Source organism: Echeneis naucrates, chromosome 6 (genome assembly GCF_900963305.1).
Source record: "Echeneis naucrates chromosome 6, fEcheNa1.1, whole genome shotgun sequence".
In the NCBI taxonomy this organism is placed as follows: Eukaryota; Metazoa; Chordata; class Actinopteri; order Carangiformes; family Echeneidae; genus Echeneis; species Echeneis naucrates.
Window position 1 is genome coordinate 24,636,650 of NC_042516.1, and position 17,730 is coordinate 24,654,379.

General features: G+C 45.3%; 2 protein-coding genes across 3 annotated transcripts; one reads left to right on the plus strand and one right to left on the minus strand.

The window, feature by feature from the left end:
• Nucleotides 1-2,098: 2,098 nt before the first annotated feature.
• LOC115045165 (synaptotagmin-11-like) lies at nucleotides 2,099-8,299 on the minus strand. Of its 2 annotated transcripts, none has more exons than XM_029504707.1 (4): nucleotides 8,189-8,299; nucleotides 5,226-6,166; nucleotides 4,729-4,849; nucleotides 2,099-4,019 (listed from the first exon to the last, which is right to left on the minus strand). In XM_029504707.1, exons 1-4 carry the CDS (start codon nucleotides 8,220-8,222, stop codon nucleotides 3,709-3,711), a joined length of 1,407 nt encoding a protein of 468 aa, XP_029360567.1. In that variant the 5' UTR covers nucleotides 8,223-8,299; the 3' UTR covers nucleotides 2,099-3,708. The 2 variants fall into 2 exon arrangements, with proteins under 2 accessions (XP_029360567.1, XP_029360569.1); XM_029504709.1 differs by having other exon boundaries at nucleotides 5,220-6,166.
• Nucleotides 8,300-9,547: 1,248 nt separating this feature from the next.
• LOC115045480 (uncharacterized) lies at nucleotides 9,548-15,988 on the plus strand. The gene is made up of 7 exons (XM_029505193.1): nucleotides 9,548-9,669; nucleotides 9,970-10,350; nucleotides 10,648-10,917; nucleotides 11,131-11,209; nucleotides 14,871-14,904; nucleotides 15,352-15,467; nucleotides 15,564-15,988. The coding sequence occupies exons 1-7, from the start codon at nucleotides 9,621-9,623 to the stop codon at nucleotides 15,616-15,618; spliced, it is 984 nt and encodes a 327-aa protein (XP_029361053.1). The 5' UTR covers nucleotides 9,548-9,620; the 3' UTR covers nucleotides 15,619-15,988.
• The last annotated feature ends 1,742 nt before the right edge of the window (nucleotides 15,989-17,730 follow it).

A 17,730-nucleotide genomic window follows, 5' to 3' on the forward strand; every position in this document is an offset into this window, starting at 1 on the left:
GAAGGCGTCAACTGTTCAGTTTCACCCAGCATGAAAATCAGTTTCTCCAGACCTCAGTCTGTCTGGGGGGTGATGATCCAGATCAGATTCACTCCTCAAAAACCAAAACCAATCACCAAGTTCACCAAGACCAGATCCTGTGGTTAACCCCCCAGGCAGGTGCTGGTCAGATGAGTCATTGATACCATGTGATATGTCAGGAGGTGATGATGATGATGAAGAATCACTTCATGTGGAATCAGGAGGAATCGCGCACACAAGTTACACTGTAAAAAATGATCACACAGAACTACGCCCAAAGGCCAGATGGGAAATCACCTGATGGCCTGGACTCTGGGACGCTTTAATTCGGACGCGGGACCTTTAGTTTCCCAACAGGAGATACTTCCTGTTCACAATCAGCATGAAATAAGGTTTATTTAAATCCATCAGATACTCCAGAACAACTTTATCATTTCCTGAACATTTAATTTTGCCTGACAAATATCCAAACGGATCAATAAGTGATCAATAGCCAGTTTGACTCATGATGCCACAGATACCAATCATCTCAGTTAGACTCACCCCATCAGAGACACTGAAGAGCAGAAGAAACAGCTCAGGGACGAAGATGATGAAGATGAAGACAGCTAATGTTCTGACTGCTCAAACGGCGCATTCACCGTTTTTTAGGTAGCGATCTGCAATCTGATTGGATGGAGCAACGAATGATGTCACAGCTGATCTGAACGAACACAAGTGTTTCCTTTTTGTTCATCTGTGAGTGACCAATCAATTAACACACACAAAAATAATTTTAAGTTGACCTTTGTGTCAAAGAAAGTTTTATAAACATACAGAATCACTCCACTTTTGTTGAAATGAAAAATATACTTTTCTCCTCAACATTTTACTGAGGACAAGTCAGTTCATGGCCTTTACTGACCTTTAGTGACCTTTAATGAGGTTTAGAGACCTGTAATGACCTTTAGTGACCTTTAATGAGGTTTAGAGACTTAGAATGACCTTTAGTGACCTGTGTGTCTGTTTTTGTTTCTGTCCCTGACCTGTTGGTCTGTTTCATCACTTCCTGTTGCTCCATGATTTGACGGACACAGTGGACTCTGTCAGAGGTGTCATGCCTTTTTCCATTTATTCTCATGTTCTGGTTTTCTCAGAAGTGACATGACGACTGCTCAGCCGCTGCCTGCTGCCTCCATGACAGACAGCTTTTTAGCAGTCGACTGGTCCCGCCCCCCCACAGACGCTGGATCCACATTTGGATTCACACTATCTCATGCCTTGAACCATCATAACCTACAAGCTCTCCTCTTCCTCTTCTTCATCTGTGAAATTGATTTTTCCCTCCACTGTGACGAGGCTGAGCTTTTCCAGGAACAACAAAGATGTGTCTAACCCTAACCCCACCAGCGTGGTGGGCGGCGGCCCCCAATCCTTCAGTGTCTGAAAGTGACTCTCATGTGACTGCAGTCATCAGAGACCAGGCTGAGACTCTGAGGCCTCATTCAGACCAGAAGCAGAATCACTGTGAACCACCAGCCACTTCCTCTCCACATAAAGGCGCCGTGAAGATCAGGACCTGATCTGCCTGGTTCAGACTGCTGATCCTGAGTTGGTCAGGATTTCACAGAAGCCATGACGGTATCTGAGTACTTCCGGTCCATGTGTCTCTGACATCACAAAACTCCTTTTACGTTCAGATGTGAAGCTGCAATTCGAAAGTTCAACATGAGTGATGACCTGAAGTGTCTCATGATGTCACATGTTCACCTGTAAGACCTCAAAACTCCTGACTCAGATGACCAAGCAGCAGTAAGTAGAGACTTCCTGACTTTCAGGGGCGGAACAAACATCACGGACCATGAAGTGAGGCTGGAATCAGGTGAGGACCAGGTCTAGAGATCAGGTCTGAGGTTGCGGTGGTTCGCTGGATCAGGACCAAAGTTCCTGCGTTCGACTCCAGATGTTTGATCAGTAAACACTCAGTGCTCACTTTATTAGGGACACATGCGGTGTCTGCTGGTGAGAGTATTTGGAACTCTGGTTTGGGGTACCTAATAAAGTGGAAACATGAACACAGATGAAGGAGACGCCGGCGTCAGGGCTAATTTGTTTTTATTTGCACGTCCAATGAGTGTTAACAAACCAACACAGAGGTTAGCATCCAGGGAAACAGCAGGGGCGCTCACACACACTAAAGCTCCAGGACATCGGACAGGAGGGAACCAGCAAACAGCTTCACATCTGTACAAATCTACAGCTCCGCCCATAGTCTGAGGCGTTTCCTGTCAGCTGGGACTTAACTGAGCTTCAGGACTAAAAGGCGCCACCAGCTGGTCGGAGGAGAGTCCAGTGCAGACCAGATCAATGAGTAGAAACAGGAACTCCAGAATGGAAATGTACAAAATGACAGAGTAAGAGGGAGCGGACGTGGATGGAGAGGAGGAAGAGCAGGAGGAAGCAGGAAGCAGAGGAGGGGGTGCTGTGGTTTGTCATGAGTCTCGTTACATTTTTTTTCAGCATCACAACTTTAATCTGAACAAACTTTTTTTAAAAAGAAGTGAAGTCACAAGGGCTGATCCAGTTCTATCTGATGAGCCTGATGTGATGTCATGTGACCAGAAGGTGACTGACAAGTACCAACACAGTGAGCCCACAGCAGGTCAGTTTCAGGTTCTGTATTCAGACACAGCTTTAAAACCAGCTAGTAGGATTTCTGGATCTTTGTGATGTCACAAAAAACAGGCCCCACCCACCTGAATCATCCAACCTTACAGGATTTGGCTTTTTCATTCATGATGGATCAGTCAGAAAACTGTCAGCCAATCAGCGGAGGGGATCTCATCCCCTCCGCTGATTGGCATACTCAGAGATGTTAAACTACAGAGATTTTTTTTATATGTCTTCTTATAGATGTCAAGCCTTCAAAATAAAAGACTGGAGAATTTATACACGAACTTCCTGAAAGGCGTGATGATGTCACGACCCTGAAGTGAATTAGCTTCGAGCTGAACGTGGCTTTGGATTGACTGATGTCTCTCAGGGCGGAGCTTCACTCCACAGCCAGCAGAGGCTGATGATGATGATGGTGATGACATCACAGCTCCTCAGGTGTTTTAGTTAATGGAACATCAGAGGAAACTCATTCATGTTACAAACACATTTTTTACAGTCTCTCAGTCTGCTGGATTATTAACATCTACGGTGCCTTCAATCAGGATTCAGGTCCACATCCTCCTCCTCCAGGACCAGGATGAAGGCAGCGTAGCTGGACGTCACACTGCAGGCGGTGGACTATGAGGACCAGGACCTGGAGGACTGGGTCTCTGGTCCCAGATATATATCAGCGTTGAGTTCACACATGCGATGAGCTGCATGACGACAACAGCGAGGGCTATTAATTTTTTCACGTCCATCTCCGCAGACGGGGACAGACAGCAGGGACACAGGAGCTGATGACGCTCTGAAATAAAGTCTGTTAGAGCTGCAGAGCTGGTAGAGAGAGGTAACAGAGACAGAGAGAGAGAGAGTTTAACTATGACACAACTCTGCATGTGTGTGTGTTTTTGTCAGTGTGGGTGTGTTGTGTGTCAGTGTGTGTGTGTTGTGTGTCAGTGGATGCGCTGAACACTGAGTCTTTTTCCCAGTGGGGTCACTGGAGGAGTTCCAGCCGGCTGGTGGTCTCAGCTGGTTCCTGCTGGTCCTCCTTCAGTACTCGCTCAGGTTGTGCCACTTGGAGATCTGCCGGCGGGGGTTTTCGCAGACCTCCCTCCAATGGGACGCTCCGGAGGGGGCGGGGCTGTGCAGGCCGAGCAGCAGGCGGCCCAGCACCTCGTTCTTGGTGGTCCGGTCGAAGTCCACCACCAGGAACTCCACGGAGATCTCAGGCAGCAGCTCAGGTGGGATGTCGTAGATGAAGGACTCGTTGAAGACTGGGTTCAGCGTGCACTTCTTCACGTGGGTCTTCTTCTTGGCGATGCGCTTGCGTCCGTAGAAGACGTTCACCTTCACATAGGGATCTGATGGCACAACAGGGGTCATGTGAGTTCAATAGGATCCCCATGACAAGGCTGCTGATCAGGTTTGTCCTGGACGTGGTTCAGACTCGTGTGACCGGAACAGGACCAGGACTGAGCTTCAAGGGAGACCAGCTTAACCCTTTAACACTGAAGAGTCCTATTGTCCACCTGGACTCTTATTTTGAACCATAAACGGTCCACAAAGTGTCCAGTCATTGCTTTGGCCCATTTTTCCAGAACACTTAGTACAGTATGTAGAAAGAATTAACCACAAAGGAGCGGATTTGCCGACATTTGGTAAAAGTAAGAGTGAAATGACCGTAATGATCTGATACCAACTGTGAAGCACGGCTTCTCAGCTTTCAGAAACTGCTAGAATTTCTCTGACAGAGCAAATATTCATCTTACGGTAATTTGAATTGTTGATATGCGAACGTGTCAGCACGCTCAGTGTAAAAAGGGTTAAAGACCAAATCTACAGGATTCGGTCACAGATCACAGAACCTGGTTCAGATTGATCTTGTCCCACCTCCAGGTCTCAACCTGGTGGTCTGATCTGGACATTCATGCTCTCCAAAAGCTAAACTATGTGGCCAAAAGTATGTGGACATGTGCACGTGTACTTGTGTATCATGTGACTCTAACAGGCTCCGTTCTCCTGGACTCAGTCAGACCAGAACCGGACCTGCTGGTCTCCAGGTGCACTCACTTGCTGACAGGCCAGTGATGTCCATCTTGGGGAGATGGCGAGCTTTCAGGACAACCACGCTAAGGCGGTGAGACACGGGCTGGTAGGACAGAGACGCCAGCAGCTCCCCACGACTCTCACACTGAAACAGACACAATCGGTTTTCCACACTGGACCAAAACCAGAACCAGAACCAGTGTCACAGTTTACTGGAGTCAGCTGATCAGTGATGATATGTTGATCTGTTCTTTCGATGTAAGTGATGACATAAATATTGGGATTGTTTTATTTTCAGAGGACGACACAACAGTGAGACTGTCCCTGGATCAGGTCTGAGGTCACATCAGTCGGTCGCCATGGTGACCACAGCTGTAAGCCACAACACGCACACACACACAGAGGAAACAGACTCACTCTGTTCATGCTCAGGTGTTGTTGTTTGGTTTGGAAGCTGACGGTCAGCTGAATCCTTCACACAACAGAATAAACCTGGACCCTGGAGGTCCACCGACACTCACCTGCATGTTCCGCTTGGTGATTTGCTGGCTCAGGTGAACTCTGCCTGTGCTTGGGTCCACGCCCTTCAGCGGCACCACTGCCTCCCCAATGACATCATCTCGGGCGAAGCGGTCAAAGCTCAGAACTAGGAAGTGCAGAGTGAGCTCCGGCAGCGAGCTGTAGGCCACGCCGTAGAAGGTGAAGGTCTCGTCGAACAGAGGGTCCAGGGTCTTCCTCAGCACCCGGGTCTTGACACGGTGCTTCTTCTCGGGCAGGATAGTCATCTTGACGTAGGGGTCGGAGCTGCCTGCCTGCTCATCCATGGCGGGGAGGCCCCGGGCCCCGACGATGGTCACAACCAGGGCTTTCTTTGGGAAATTGTAGTCAACAGTGAGGCTGATGGTGCCCAGGCTGGGCTCTGGCTCGGGGTCCGAGGAGGCGGGGGTGAAGGGAGACACCGTCTTGCTGCTGGTCTGGCTGCTACTGGCTGAGCTGCTGTCGAGGCAGCAATAGTCGGCGCGGACTGGCAGCGCCCGCTCCAGCCGGGCCTGGCTGTGGGCGGGTCCGGCTCCAGCAGGAGGAACCAGGTGACTCATTTGCAGCTGCCCCGGCACATCCAGGATGTTGTTCTCAGCATCCACCAGCACCATGCCCCTCCCTGTGGCAGGGGCAGCGGCGCAGCCTCGCTCTCCCTCACGGTCGGCGCGGTCTGTGCGTCGGATTCCGCGCACAATCCTTTTGCTGCTGCTGAGGGATTCTGGGTAAATGCTGATGCCCTTCAGCATGTGGATGAACTTGTAGGGTGGGTCCTCGGCGTCACAGTAGCGGTCACCATGCAGCTTGTAGCGCCCGGACACACGCAGGTAACGGCGTTGACAGAAGGACCAGAGCAGGACCAGGACCACCACCACTAGAACCAGAACACCAGCGCCCAGGAAGCCCGCCAGCACTGGAGACATGGCTGAGAGAGAGGGCAGAGGTCAGATAGATGACTGCCATGGAAACCAAGTCACACTGATCAGCTTAGCCACAAAAATCAATAAGACTGATCTGAATTCAAACACCCGCCTACCTCAACCTCTGATTGGCTTGGCATGAAATTTGACTCTACCTTCACCAATCGTCATCATTTCTGTGACTGTCTCACTAACCAAAGAAGAAGAGTAAAAAAGTCTCTCGGCGCAGAGATCTTGTTGGTCTGATGAAAAAAACAGCTTCAGTCACAGTAACAGTGATGGTGTTATCACGATGAGAAGAGTAAACATTTAGATTATTCGTTACTTTTTTCAGTAACGAGTAATCTAATTGATTAGTAACGCTGTTACTCCCATCACTGGATGTCACAGGGTCCTGTAGTCTGGTGTACTGATATTAATTCACAGATGCCTCCATTTCCCACAATGCAACTGGACAGAATTATTCACAAACCTTTAGCTAAAGGGTATGGAGGTCTCGTGTGAGTCACTGTTATGACACCAACAGTGATGTCATAACACCGTGACATAATTAACAACATCATGTACAAACAGCGATGTCAATGCATTGCTCTCTCAGAGAGGTCTTTGTCTTCTGTGTACAGAGGACACTGTTGTCCTGATCCACACACACACACACACACAGGCTTAGGCTGGACTGCCCATGAACAGCTTCATTATTATTAATATTATTGATCAATAACTGATCATAGCTGACGTCTGGTTACTGTCATGTGACACAGACGCAATTGATCAACAACTGATCAAACACTAACAACAAACAACAAAACAGCAGCTCACAAACAGGAAGTCACAATCAAACTCCCACAATCCTCCTCCCTGTTTTCACCACTTCTTTCAGGCTGCAGCCGATGAGCTCATGTTTTGGAAAGAGCTGAAAGCAGCAGAGCTCACTGCCTAGCACACACACACACACACACACACACCACACACACACACACACACACACCACACATTCTGCGCTGGTTAGGCCTCACTCTGACAGCTTGATCTGATTGGTTGGATCTGTGCCAATGGGACATGTTTGAGGATGTTCAGCAGGACCAATCGCCGATCAGCTGATCAGATCAATGGGCAAATGGTTCAAATAAATTCCTCCTTCAGATTATTCTGCTCCAGATGTTTCCCTTGTTGCTATTGATTAATGAGACCAGAACTATCATTCAACATTAATGTTCGTTTCCTGATCAGTCCGGCTCAAATATTTTCAATTATCAGAATTATTGCTGACTCATTTTCTTTTGAGAAATCAATACATTGACAGGTGGATCTGAAAGAGCAGCTGACAACAGAAAGGTTTGCAGGAAAACATATCACCAATCAGTTATCGGTACTGATCCATTGATCCACTGAGCAGTCATGGAGCCTTTTCTGGTCCTCTTATTAGTGAGTGAACTCCGTCCCTGTTTGGGTGGTTTTCTGGAGGCGTTCCTCTAAATGACACAGAACCAGAAGGTGTATTCTGAACACCATTTCAGATGACTGACTGGAATCTTCTGGATCGGATTACTGATCAGTATCTGAGCTCAGTTTTTTTCAGGGTTCAGTTTTACCCGGCGCCGGGTACAGACATGACGTCACCCGGTGCCCAGCCCGACTGGCGTGCGCACGCGCACGGGGAACGCGAGCACGCCCTGTTTAGCGCGTCTTATATTTTTATACATGATGTAATGCTGCTGCGTTTCCCTCCATTTCCTCTTTGTCCGAAATCACCCATTAGAATATCGATACCTGGAACCTTAATGATCGACTCCTGATCAGTTCCGGTCAAATGTTCTCATTTAAACGGTGATCGATGACACACATTCTAAACGTTAAATCGAATAAAACGGAGAATGACATTAAAAACAGGAGGAACAGCGGGAGATGCTCGGTGACCCGGATCCGGGTTCGGTCCACACGATGGAGACCGACCGGGATCGGGGCCCAGTGTCCGGGACTCGGTCCCGGCTTCGGGCCCGGGGCCCGGACGCGGCCTCGTCGCTCACCGTAGGCGGGTCCCAGCTCGATGATATCCGCCATTTTGTGATTGAGGGCAGCGGGATGGAGCGCGCGTAGACGGAGAGGACACCGACCGTCTTCACATCCGGAGACACCGAGAGCTCGGTGGGGGGGGGGGGGGGGGGGGGGACTTCACCGACGACCAGCCGCTGCTCCGGGGGGTAGAGCCTGCATATGTCCGCCCAAGGGCCGAGCTGTCCGGGAGTCGGAGTCCGAGACGGTCGGTGCGCAGTGATGCTCCGGGAGGATACAGGGAGTCTGCGCGGAGCGGCCGGAGATGAGGCGGCCAAAGCTGCTCTGTAGAGGAGGATGATCCACTGCGACCTGAAAACTGGAACAGGACGTCATCTGAAAACAGGAATGTCATCGGAAAACAGGAACGTCATCTGAAATCAGGAACGTCATCAGAAATCCAGAACGTCATCTGAAAACAGGAACGTCATCAGAAAACAGGAACGTCATCTCACAGACTGGCCCACCCAATCAGGACAGAGAACAGAGCAGGTCAGCTCCACCTTCTCTTCCAAAGGTTTCTACTCTGACCACGTCCCAACAAAAAACTTTTTGTTGTTGTTTCTTTTTGTTTTGTGTAGTTCACTTTGTTAATTTCTTCACTTTAGCATCTGAGTTCTCCTCAACAGCCTAATTTGGTTAATTTTATCAGCGGGCTGTGACAAACCTCCCTCCTTCATATCAAAATACTCAGTTTCTTTATATTTTTATATCTTGTGTATTATTTTTTATTTCTATTTTTACCTTTTCCCCAGCTTTATATTTCATGTTATTCTTGTTTTGTCTCTTTTTTTGTTGTGTTGTGGATCAATTTGCTGACTGACTAGTAAATGAATAAAAATAATAATTTATCTGCAGTCTCCAGAAATGCGAGCAGAGTGAGACATCGTCATGTCATCCTCTCCGGAAGACTGGTCCTCATGTGAGGCCCCGCCCCCTGTGCTGCATCATCACGGTGTTAGATAATAAATAGGAACTGGACATTTATGAACTTCAATGTTTATTGTGTGAGAGAAACAAGCATCAGGACTGATGTGGTGAGGATCAGGCCCAGTATGTAGGGGCCTCGGGCCCCTGGGTCTAGATTATAATCTCATTAACATTCAGAATGTCAGAACATGAAACCATCAGACTTTTTAAATGTGGGACGATAGTGGGCATCTGCGGTCGACCTCAGACCTCTGGAGGAGCAGCCTTATTTGGAGGAAAATGCCTTCAGGACGGAAGTGATGAAACCTGGGGGTTTGGAGAAGTAGCATTGAAGAAGTGAGACTCTGGATCAAGTGACTGATATGCTCAGAAAAGAAAGGGAAGCTCTCACAGGGTTGCCCAGAGGGCGGTTGTCTGTCATCAGGTTCCTGAGACCAGAACCCTGTCCTGGACCCAGAGACCAACAGGAAACAGAGGATGGCAGTTTATAAAAAGATTGTTGGGACCTTCATGGTGCTTTTTGCAGGTAAGTCTCGTTTATTGCATTGTGAAGAAAAAAGAAAACATCTGTATCAGGTTTGGAGCATCCAGTCACTGACCTGTGGTTACCCAGAATCCATTGATATGAAGTTAAGGTCAAACTAAGATGTTGTGTCTGTCATATGAAGACCTGAGTCCAGACCGCAGAGCGTCCCTATGCCTGGTCCAGGAGGAAGAATATTCCTCCTTCACTTCACTGACACTGTGTTCAACTTTTCTGCAGTTATCCTGGTTTACACAGCGTGTTGATTATTAACTTGGTTGACTCTCTTCAATCAAATGTTAGGTGCTTTGGGTCAAACGGTGAACTACCCACCTCCTGTCTGTGCTGTGACGGGGTCAACCATCACACTTCCTTGCACCTTCAAACCATTACAGTCTGTCATCGTGGATGGAGGAGAACTTCAACTGAATGTCCTCAGAGTCCTTTGGTGTCAGGATCACCCGATCTGTCAAAAAACCACGCCATCTGTGGTCGACAGCTCCAATCAGACCAACCTGCCCATCGACCCTCGATACAGTTACCTGGGAGACAAGACAGGAAACTGTTCTTTACAGATCAGAAACCTGAAGGACAAAGATCAGGGGAAGTTCCGCTTCAGAATGGAGATGAATAATGACAGAGGACATTTCACAGGAAAGAAAGGAGTGATTGTTACAGTTGTAGGTAAAAAAAACCCTATAATCTCTCTCACTTCTTTATTCATCTGCAATTTCTCATTTACCATCTAGAACCCGTAATCATGTATTGTCATTATTATTTATTTTAATTTATCATCTGTAACCTATAACCTTTATCTATAATCTATCATTTATAATGTATAATCTGTAATTTATAACCAAACAGATAATCTAATATTTGAGATCTGATCTTATAGGTAGTCAACCTGTAATTTTTGATCTATAATCTATAACTGATGAGCTGTGATCTATAATCTGTGCTCTATGATTGAATGGCCCTCAGATACGAGTCCTCTGAGGATTATCCTCTCTGGGGGAGATGGAGTGATGTCAGAAGGTCAGTCTGTCAAACTTCTCTGCTCCTCCAACTGTAGCATCAACCAGCTGGAGCTCATGTGGTTCAGAGATGGCCACACCCTCTCAGAGTCTGGCCCCGCCCTCCAATTCCATCACCTCACTGCTGAGGATTCTGGGAACTACACCTGCGGCCTGAAGAGGGACCTGAAGGCCCGGTCCGAGCCGCATCAGCTACAAGTGGAGCCTGTGAGGACAGGTTGGTAGTTTGATTTTATCCGGTCATGTGATATGGGTTCAGGTCTGATGCAGGGCCATGATCGTAAAACTGGCCCTGTGATTGGTGGCCTGGGTGCAGGTGAGAAAGAACCCGGTAAGGACTCCAACTGTAACGGCTCAGCTCCGGTAGACCAGGCTCAGAATCTGAAAAGTAAACATATGGTCTGAGCTGTGCTGTGGTCTCTTCTTGCAGGTGGAATGATGTCTCTGCAGCTTCTCTCCATCCCCGTGGTTCTGTGTGTTTCTGCTCTGATGGTCTTCATCATCATAAGGTCCTTTAATTCTTCTGATTATTTCTATAGCGACTATCCTGTCCTCCTTTAGTCGTTCATGGTGAGGTGGGAGACTGTTTTCCTACGCGCTCTCTATTGAAACAATGTCCATACGTTTCCACTTTTGGGTGATGTTCCCGTTTATTGATCAGAAAAAAAAAAAAAGATAAGTTATTATACGGATGCAAAAATAAATAACGTTGGGATAATGATGAAAACCAAACAAAAGAAACCGGCTGCGTGAGCGGTAAAAACCGCATGACCTTCCACCTCCAAACTCCTCCTCCATCACCAGCACCCGTGCTTATATAGAAAAATGGTATACTGCCCCCTGTGAAGACCTGACCCAACACCCGAAGACAGACAAATAAACAAATGTGGCTCCTACACACCGGCTCCTAATTGTGACAATAGAACAATTATATCAAAGCAAAGAAGAAGGAGTCACAAAACAATCTAATCTTCTGTCTTCTTTCTTCTGAGTCAAGATCCTCCAACACATGACTCAATGTCAGGTCCTGACCTTTAGACCGCTTCTTGAAGCAAAAAGAGCTTGGATATGGGCCGCTCCACATACCCTGTTTTTGTCTTCAACTGTACTGAACGTACAAGTCCCCTTTTGTCTGGGTAAGTCTTTGTTACTCTTCCCATAATCCATGAACCACAAGGAGCTGTTTGATCCATGACAACAACAATATCTCCAATCATGAAACTCCTCCGAGGCTTCATCCATTTTTGCCGTTCCTGCAGCAGTGGTAAGTATTCAGGTATCCACCTCTTCCAAAACAGATCTGAAAGGTATTGAACCTGTTTCCATCTTCTCTTGATGTACACATCATCCTTTTGAAAGAGGGAGCAAGAGTGGGTTTACCTTTGAGCAAAAGGATGTGATTTGGAGTGAGAGCTTCCAAGTCATTGACATCATCAGAGACCTTGGTAAGGGGACGGTCATTGAGGATGGCCTCCACTTCACACAAAATAGTATGAAGACTTTCATCGTTCAAAGATTGTTGTCGCAGAACAGAAAACAAGACCTTTCTGACCATCCTGATGAGTCGCTCCCACACGCCGCCATGATGGGATGCAGCAGGGTGTTGAACCTCCAATCAATGCCCTTCTGCAGGAGAGCGCCTTCAATCTTGCTGTGATCTATGGCAGCTAAGGCTTCTCTTAACTCTCGCTCTGCTCCAACAAAATTCATGCCATTGTCTGACCTCAAACTGCACACTTGACCTCTGCGACACACATGGCGTTAATACAGGAGTCTGTGTCTAAAGAATATGCAACCTCCAAATGTACAGCTCTGCTTGCCATGCAGGTGAATATTACTCCATACCTTTTGACCACAGCACGTCCTCTCTTGACCTGAATGGGCCCGAAGTAGTCCACTCCTACTTGGGTGAAAGGGGGCAGGTCTGGAATAGTTCTCTCCCTTGGCATGTCAGCCATTTTCTGCTCACTTGGTTGTCCTTGATGCCGTCGACAGGCCACACATTATTTTTCGACAGGCACAGTTAGCATTTGTGATCCAGTATTTTCATCTCAAGGTTGAGAGCATATGATTTCTTCCAGCATGGCCAAGTTGTTGATGAACATATTGCAGAATGAGATTGGATACATGATGACCTTTGCACAGTATTACAGGATGTTTCAGCTCCTCAGGTAAAGCTGACCTACTGAGCCTTCCTCCCACTCTCAACAAACCATCCTGCAACACCGGATCCAGTCTGTAAATATCACTGGTTTTCTTTACACCTGCTCCTCCACTCTCCAAAGAAGTGATGTCTTCCCTGTATGTTACCCGTTGACTGAAGGAAATAATGGCTGATTCTTCTCTGGAGAAGTCACTCACAAAAAGCAATTGACTTTTGACAGCATGTCTAGCCTTTCTCATCTGCTCTTCAACTGACTGCATAGGTGAGCCAGCAAAAGATGCAACCAGCTCCTTCCTTTTCCTCTTTAGCTCCTGGAGAATAGTCTTGAGCCTAAGAAACCAGGCCACTGAGGTCTTGAGCTTAATCCACCCTGAAAAATGATGGATAAGCTTTATAGTGACCTCCTCAGAGTCAGAGATGATGACATTTGCCCTTACGTCTCTTTTCACCTCTGGATCCTCTGCGGAAATGGGCTGTGGAGCATGCCAGGAAATTATCCACAGACAAACCTCTGGATGCTTCATCAGCAGGATTGCTCTTTGAGCTGACATACCTCCACTGAACCACGTTTGTTGCTTCCCTTATAGAGGCCACTCTATTTGCCACAAAGGTGTGAAATCTTTTGGTCTCACTATTGATGTACTTCAGCACAGTCTGACTGTCGGTCCAGAAGCATGACTCCTCCAACTGTAATGACAGTTCCTTCCTAAGCAGGTTGTCCATTTTAACTGCAAGCACGGCAGCAGTAAGCTCAAGGCGAGGTATCGTTGTTTGTTTTAATGGTGCAACTCTAGCTTTGCCCAACATGAATGCAATATGTATCCCTTTATCCTGGTTCTCCAGCCTCAGGTAGGACACTGTGCCATAACCATGGTCGCTAGCATCTGCAAAGTGATGCAACTGTGCATGTGTATGTTCCCAAAGTCTTTGGTTTGATACAGCGATCCACCTTAAACTCTACCACCTTCTCCAGGTCCATTAGCCATTCTGTCCATTGTTGCGAGAAGGTGGGTGGTACAGGATCATCCCAGGACATGTTTTTCCGACACATTTCTTGCAACAGCATCTTTGGTAGCAAGGTGAGTGGTGACAAAAAACCCAGTGGGTCATAGATGGAACTGACCATTGAAAGAGTACCTCTTCTGGTATGCGGTCTCTTTTCCACTGTAGGCTTGAATATAAATGTGTCACTCTCAGCACACCAACTCAACCCAAGCGCTGTCTCCACTGGCAAGTTGTCCTGCTCCAAGCGCAGCTGCCTGGCTGTTTTGGAACGCTTTGCCACTGGAATAAATGACAACACCTTTCGACTGTTGCTGGTCCACTTTACCAGCTGAAAACCTCCCTTTGCACATAGGTCAGCAAGATCAGCAACCAACTGCTGTGCATCCTCTTCTGTGGGCAGGGATTTCAAACAATCATCCACATAAAAGTTTTTATAAATGGTGTCAGTTACTTCCACTTTAAAGTCATCCTTATTGTCCGTTGCAGTCCTCCTCAAAGCATAGTTAGCACAACTTGGTGACGAAACTGCTCCAAAGATGTGCACTCTCATTCTATGTTCCACTGGACTCTGTGACGTGTCTCCTTTCGGCCACCAGAGGAAGCGAAGAAAGTTCACATGCCTCTCTGACACCCTCACCTGGTGGAACATAGCTTTGACATCAGTCATCAGAGCAGTTTTCCTGCCTGAATCTTATTAAGACACCCAAGAGAGAATTTGTGAGGTCAGGTCATAACAGGTTGAGAGCAGACAGAAAAACAAAGTTTTAATAAAGTTTTGTTTTGATGAAGCAGCAGGAGGATTGTTGTGATACTTAGCATGCTAGTTTGTGAAAGCTAAAGCTGCAGGATAAACTCATTTCTGTTAGAAAAGAATAAAGTTTTATAAATGTCAAATTTATACAGAAAATACATAACCTGGTTGAACACAAATTTTGTGTTTGATAATGGTGAAGAAACCTTTTTGGATGATTACCATCATCATCTCTTTGTTGGATTTGCAGGATATGTTCATCTAAAAGCAGAAAAGAACAAAAGGTCAGTTAATCTTAAGTTCACACTTGCTCAACATTTCTTATTATTGTACTAATCTATTTTAAGTGAATCACTTCAAAGTATATTATTCCAGCAGGATAACTTAGGCTTACATTAGTAAACATAAAATGTATAGTGAAAATAAAAATTAAAAAGTATAGAAAAAATGTGAGTAATTACATTTTACTTTAATATATACAGTATATATGTATATATAATGGTGATTCTTCTTGAATGTATGAGGTTTTAGTCTCAGATTTACATATAATATATTTAACCTTCAAAAGTAATGAGATGAGGAATATTAATATGGGTATAATCAACTCATTAATTTTTATTTGAAACAAATGAAGGTGGAAACTGTTGATATAAAGAACCTTGAACGTTGAAGATCACGCTTGAAAACTGATGAATCATTATCATTTTATTTTTAACATCTGTTGTTTCCAGCCTGACAACATCTACTGTGACAGGAGGAAGAGTCATCAATATGAAACCAGTCGAGCTGAAGAGGAAGTCAGTTACTCCTCCATCTACTTCAGCCGCACAAACCAGAACCAGACCAGGTAGGACGGGCTCAGCTGTGGACACACCTCATGGCTGTGTGTTCATGTGAAGTCATCTTCATCTTCATCTTCATCTCTGTCTCTCTGTGTTTTCAGCCCAGTGATGGAAACAACTGACACCATTATCTACAGCTCTGTGGCCACAGGCTGACCTAATGTCTGATCAGGACTCATGGGAAATGCAATGTGTTACATGAACAAACAGTTAGCGAACTTACCACCTTGTGTTTCTCTATGTTTTGTTAGCTTGTAGCACATGGTTAGCAAATGTGCCAAAAGTGAGGGGGCCGACTATCTACCTGTCCCCTGAACGCCGCTGTTTCCATGGGGACACCTCTGGAGTCAGAACCGAACCAGCTGCTGAAATTATCCAATAAAAGGCATTCTGGGAAATGTAGTTGGAGTGATGCCGGTAACATGTTACTCTAATCCAGTGCTTCTCAATTATTTTCTGTTACGCCCCCCCAGGAAGAAGAAAATACCCCCCCACCAACACACACGTGACTATAAATAGTATAATTTGTCAATAAAATTGTTATAAAAAGCCTAATAATACTATGCGTTACTATTTTTGTCATTTTCCTTAGTAAAAAGATCTTTTTGCTTTCTTCTTGCGTCACGTTTTCAGCATGAGGACAACTCACACAACGACACAAACGTGGGCTAAAAAACAATGGGGGGAAGAGAAAGATGCGTGTTTTGTATCTGGAAACACAGTCACTATTTTGGGTTGGAGATTGTTTTTTTTTTTCTTCAGGAGATACGTTGTTGATGTTACCGTTAAAAATGCACTTAATAAAGCGAGTATTGGAAACACAAGTGGTCACTTTTATGTTGAGGGGGTTGTCAGCAGCTGCTGTATATGACTAATTAAGTATCTTGGACTCTAACTTAGTTAGTTTTAAAATGAAGTAGCCTATTCAGTAAAGTAACCAAGTTACTATTTAAAGGAGTAGTCAGTAATCAGATTACTTTTTCGAGGTAACTGAGGCAGCACCTGTGTATTTGGCTTCTGTCTTTAGATGTTTTATCAGGGAAGTTTGTCTCTGAGCTGATGGTGAATATTTGTTCTTCCTTTACCTCCTTTATTCATTCAATAACAAATACAACAACCAATATTCTCATTTTATTTTATGTGTGTATTATTGATTTATCTGTCTTGTATTTTATTAATGAATCTTTTTTTTTTTTTGCAAAACCTGCATGACATTCAAGGCTTCATTTACGTGAGGGTAAAATAATTGGTAATTTCATTTTGTCACATCATTAAATTAAATATGTTTGAGTAGAATTTAATGTATTTCCTTGGAAACACATTAACCAGCTGTGACCAGAGTGTGCTGAGATTTTGTGTTTGGGGTTTGGGGGCACCATTTTAACATGCTCTACACATCTGAACGTGAGTCCTCTAAACATACATCGAGGCTTATGAATGAATGAATCGCCTCAATACGTAAAAGTAGAAGTGTAGCTCCCTTTCAGCTAAATCATGGACACAAGGCGTTCTTCTGGTTACAGGCATTTATTTTCCACCTTCATACCATCAAACAGACGTGGACAAATGTTGTGAGAACTGAATGAAATAAAATTCATTAAACATGAAATTAGCTTGATGTTACACAGAGAACTCATAGACGGCAACAAAAAACACAACGTGCAACACATAAATAAATGTACATACTTCATAACTAAAGGGAGACACAAGGAAACTTCAGTCCGGTCTACATGTATGATACAGCAGCATAACTTAAACATCCAGACAGGTGCGCTTCCCCTAACGCATGGTCATGCCTAACATGAGTCAACAAAAGGTAACCTGACTGTACTGCAATAATTTAACATTAGTTCCACTATGTAAATATCATACAGATTCTTTTAAACATGTATTGTTGTGTGTGTGCCTTTTAATTGCATTTATATGAATTAACTAAATATGATCTTATTTAAAAACATAAATTATACTCAATTTTAACTCACATTCATGAAATGAACTCAAACTGTATAACTGACTCTGATGGCAGCTACAACAAAAAGGATTAACTATCAGATTATTTCTATAACAATTTAAGTCAGTTTTCAACTTGATTGTCCAACCAACAGCCCTGAAACCACAAGAGTGCGGTCACATCCATTTCCTGTCTCCAGTGAGGTTCTTTTTCATCATTGACACATCATATAACACGAGAGAGAGATTTTTGGTTACTCAAAACATTCTCTGTCTAACAGGATGTCAGACATTCAACAGTGGATTTATTAGATAATT

Excerpts from the sequence above, each read along its gene's own strand:
- LOC115045480 (XM_029505193.1), top strand. The coding sequence starts at position 9,621 with ATGGCAGTTTATAAAAAGATTGTTGGGACCTTCATGGTGCTTTTTGCA. Across the intron at positions 9,670-9,969 it reads CTTCATGGTGCTTTTTGCAG|GTGCTTTGGGTCAAACGGTG; the intron begins GTAAGTCTCGTT and ends ATCAAATGTTAG. Across the intron at positions 10,918-11,130 it reads AGTGGAGCCTGTGAGGACAG|GTGGAATGATGTCTCTGCAG; the intron begins GTTGGTAGTTTG and ends CTCTTCTTGCAG.
- LOC115045165 (XM_029504709.1), bottom strand. The coding sequence starts at position 8,222 with ATGGCGGATATCATCGAGCTGGGACCCGCCTACG. Across the intron at positions 4,850-5,219 it reads AGCGGAACATGCAGGTGAGT|TGTGAGAGTCGTGGGGAGCT; the intron begins GTCGGTGGACCT and ends TGTCTGTTTCAG. Across the intron at positions 4,020-4,728 it reads CATCACTGGCCTGTCAGCAA|ATCCCTATGTGAAGGTGAAC; the intron begins GTGAGTGCACCT and ends TTGTGCCATCAG.